This window comes from Melanostigma gelatinosum, assembly GCF_949748355.1.
Source record: "Melanostigma gelatinosum genome assembly, chromosome: 7".
Classification (NCBI taxonomy): Eukaryota; Metazoa; Chordata; class Actinopteri; order Perciformes; family Zoarcidae; genus Melanostigma; species Melanostigma gelatinosum.
Window position 1 is genome coordinate 3,486,664 of NC_136640.1, and position 2,486 is coordinate 3,489,149.

The 2,486-nt window shown below is 44.6% G+C and overlaps 1 protein-coding gene across 1 annotated transcript; it reads right to left on the reverse strand.

The window, feature by feature from the left end:
- Positions 1 to 239: 239 nt before the first annotated feature.
- kcne4 (potassium voltage-gated channel, Isk-related family, member 4) lies at positions 240 to 2,170 on the reverse strand. Its single transcript, XM_079272439.1, has 2 exons — positions 2,117 to 2,170; positions 240 to 1,687 (listed from the first exon to the last, which is right to left on the reverse strand). The coding sequence occupies exon 2, from the start codon at positions 1,643 to 1,645 to the stop codon at positions 1,097 to 1,099; it is 549 nt and encodes a 182-aa protein (XP_079128565.1). The 5' UTR covers positions 1,646 to 1,687; positions 2,117 to 2,170; the 3' UTR covers positions 240 to 1,096.
- Positions 2,171 to 2,486: the final 316 nt, after the last annotated feature.

The following is a 2,486-nucleotide window of genomic DNA, read 5'->3' on the forward strand; positions in this document are numbered from 1 at the left end:
TTCTCTGTGAATCAACATGAGCGAATACAGTCTGATGGGTCTTTAAATGGCATTAACCTAATGATCTAATGTAGGCTATCTCTAAAAATAACATGATAATAATAGAGACACCCTTTTCTTTTGCTTCATCTCTCTTTCATCATCCTCTTTTAAAAGTGTATCACAATTAAATCAACGCACTGCAGGAGCGCCCTCCACTGGTGAAACGTGGCAGTAAAAGAATAAAATAAATATATCAATTCACAAGCATTTATTTTTATTCCGAAACACTGCATAGACTTAAATCAAGACTCATGAAGCGAAACACGTACAAACAATACGCACAGTGCATTTGGTGGAGTACATACATCACTGACTGTGTGTCGATCACGGAGCTGCAACAAACACATTTCTATCGTCTTTCAAGTGGGTTCCAGGTACGTTTCAATACTCAAGACCGTGTTGGCAAGAGCAAGTCAAGTTCAGTCCAAATAGCCCCCAAAAAAGAAATGAAAAAACAAAACAAAAAAAAGCCAGTCTCTCCGTCAGCCCCTTGCAGGGTGAGTCATCAGCAGAAAGCAAAGCGTTGGTTCTCCAGCAGGGAGGGGTCCCCAGCAAGCCGGTCAGTTCAACGACATCATATAGAACATAGTGAACAGTGTTGCTTTTTAAATATTATATTGTATTATTTTGTAGAGAGCATCACTTTAGTATTATTTTAGGACATATTTGGATTCGTGATTCCAGTGTGTGTGTGTGTGTGTGCGTGTGTGTGTGTGTGTGTTGACCTGCGAGCTGCTGCACGACATGGTCCTTGTAGGGATGAATAAAGTTGTATAGAATTGAATAGTGACCATCTATAGGTCATGTTTCACCACATCTTGTCATTTAAAATGATGCTTAAAGACACACATCAAAAATCAGTTCAGAAACTTTATCCCAGCCCTTTATGGATATCGTATCATGGAGGATTTGGGGCTTTTTATTTTATTTTTTTTAAGGCAAGCTGATGATTTACGCGTTACTGGTGGTTGGACTGTTTGCGCCTCTGTTTGCGCCACCTGGTTTCCTCTGCGGGTGATGTTTCTCCTCTCTTTGGCCGTGGAGGGTAACACATTCAGCCGGAATCATCCGCGCCGTTCCCGGACCTTCCCTTCACGGCCTCCTCCGATCCCTCCTCCGCCGCGCCGCTGTCCGACTCCTCCTCCTCTATGGTGACGCGCGTGTCCGCGGACGAGCACAGCGAGCTAACGCTGCTCTGCTCCGCGCACAGCGCGCACGCCAGCGGAGACGACAGCGCGCCCCCGCAGTGGAGGTGCCCGAAATGGTTGCCGTGGCTACCGCAGAAGGGCAGGGACAGCTGCACCGCGCGCAGCTCCGAGACGGCGGCGGGAAAGGCGAGGCTGTGCTTCTTGGGCAGCGCGCCCCACTCGCGCTGCTCCTCCTCGTGCAGGAGGCGCGTGAAGACGTTGGTCCTCCTCTTCTCTCGCCTTTTGGAGCGCACGTAGCCCATCATTATACCACAGAGGAAGATTCCGTAGAAAGACATGACTATCAGGATGTACGGGTACGCGTTCCCGTCGCTTTTGTCCGCCGGCGAGCGCGCGGTGCTCTGTGTGTGCAGGACCCGTTTGGATGACGCTGTGGAGTTTTCCAGGTGCCCCATTTGTTTTTCAGTGCAGCTCACGTGGAGGACCTAGAAAGTGCGCTGGAAAAGATACAGAAGTACATCCATAAATATGTGGATTTTTCATTTGTTTTACCTTTACGCACACTTTACGCACGAGGATAGGTTCCCAGTGAGGGGAGGTTTTCTATGCAAGGGTTTGCAAAGTGATGAAAAACATTTGTAAAGTTATTATTATACAACCACAACTATTACAATATGGACAAAACATTTTAAAACCTCTTTATTTGGAAAATTATGAATTTTCTTTTTTAAATGAAAAGTTAAGTAGCTATACTAAGGCATGAAAAATATAGAAATCAATGCTTCACTTTGACTTTTTGCTGATTCAATTCAGTGCATACAGCTTACTATTTATTACATTTTCTATGTATAAAATATATATATTATGTATATATATATATATATAAATAAATAAACTATAACCAAATCCATAAACTGTCTACTCACCAAACTGAGGAGCTACGTCTCATGTGAACCTTCAGCGTTCAGATCTTCCTGCAGCTCTTCTGGAGTTTGGCAGCACTACTACTGCGTGATGTTATTTATACAGAGACCCCGGAGTGTCACGAGTCACATGATGGGGACTGATTTGTTAGATGAGTCCAGAGTCTATGGAAGCCCTGAAGGAACGGTATGTTGAAGAAGAAGAAATAAGCCTCCAGAGGGTTCGAATGAAATCATCAAATGCCCATGAGTATGTCAGACCCACTGAACGTCCAATAGAGAGAGAGACCAGAGGTGATGTGATGGAAAAAGAACTGTTTCGAAAGTGGTGTTCAAAATCTCTCCATCTGTGTTTAAGAACGCATGTCTCAAG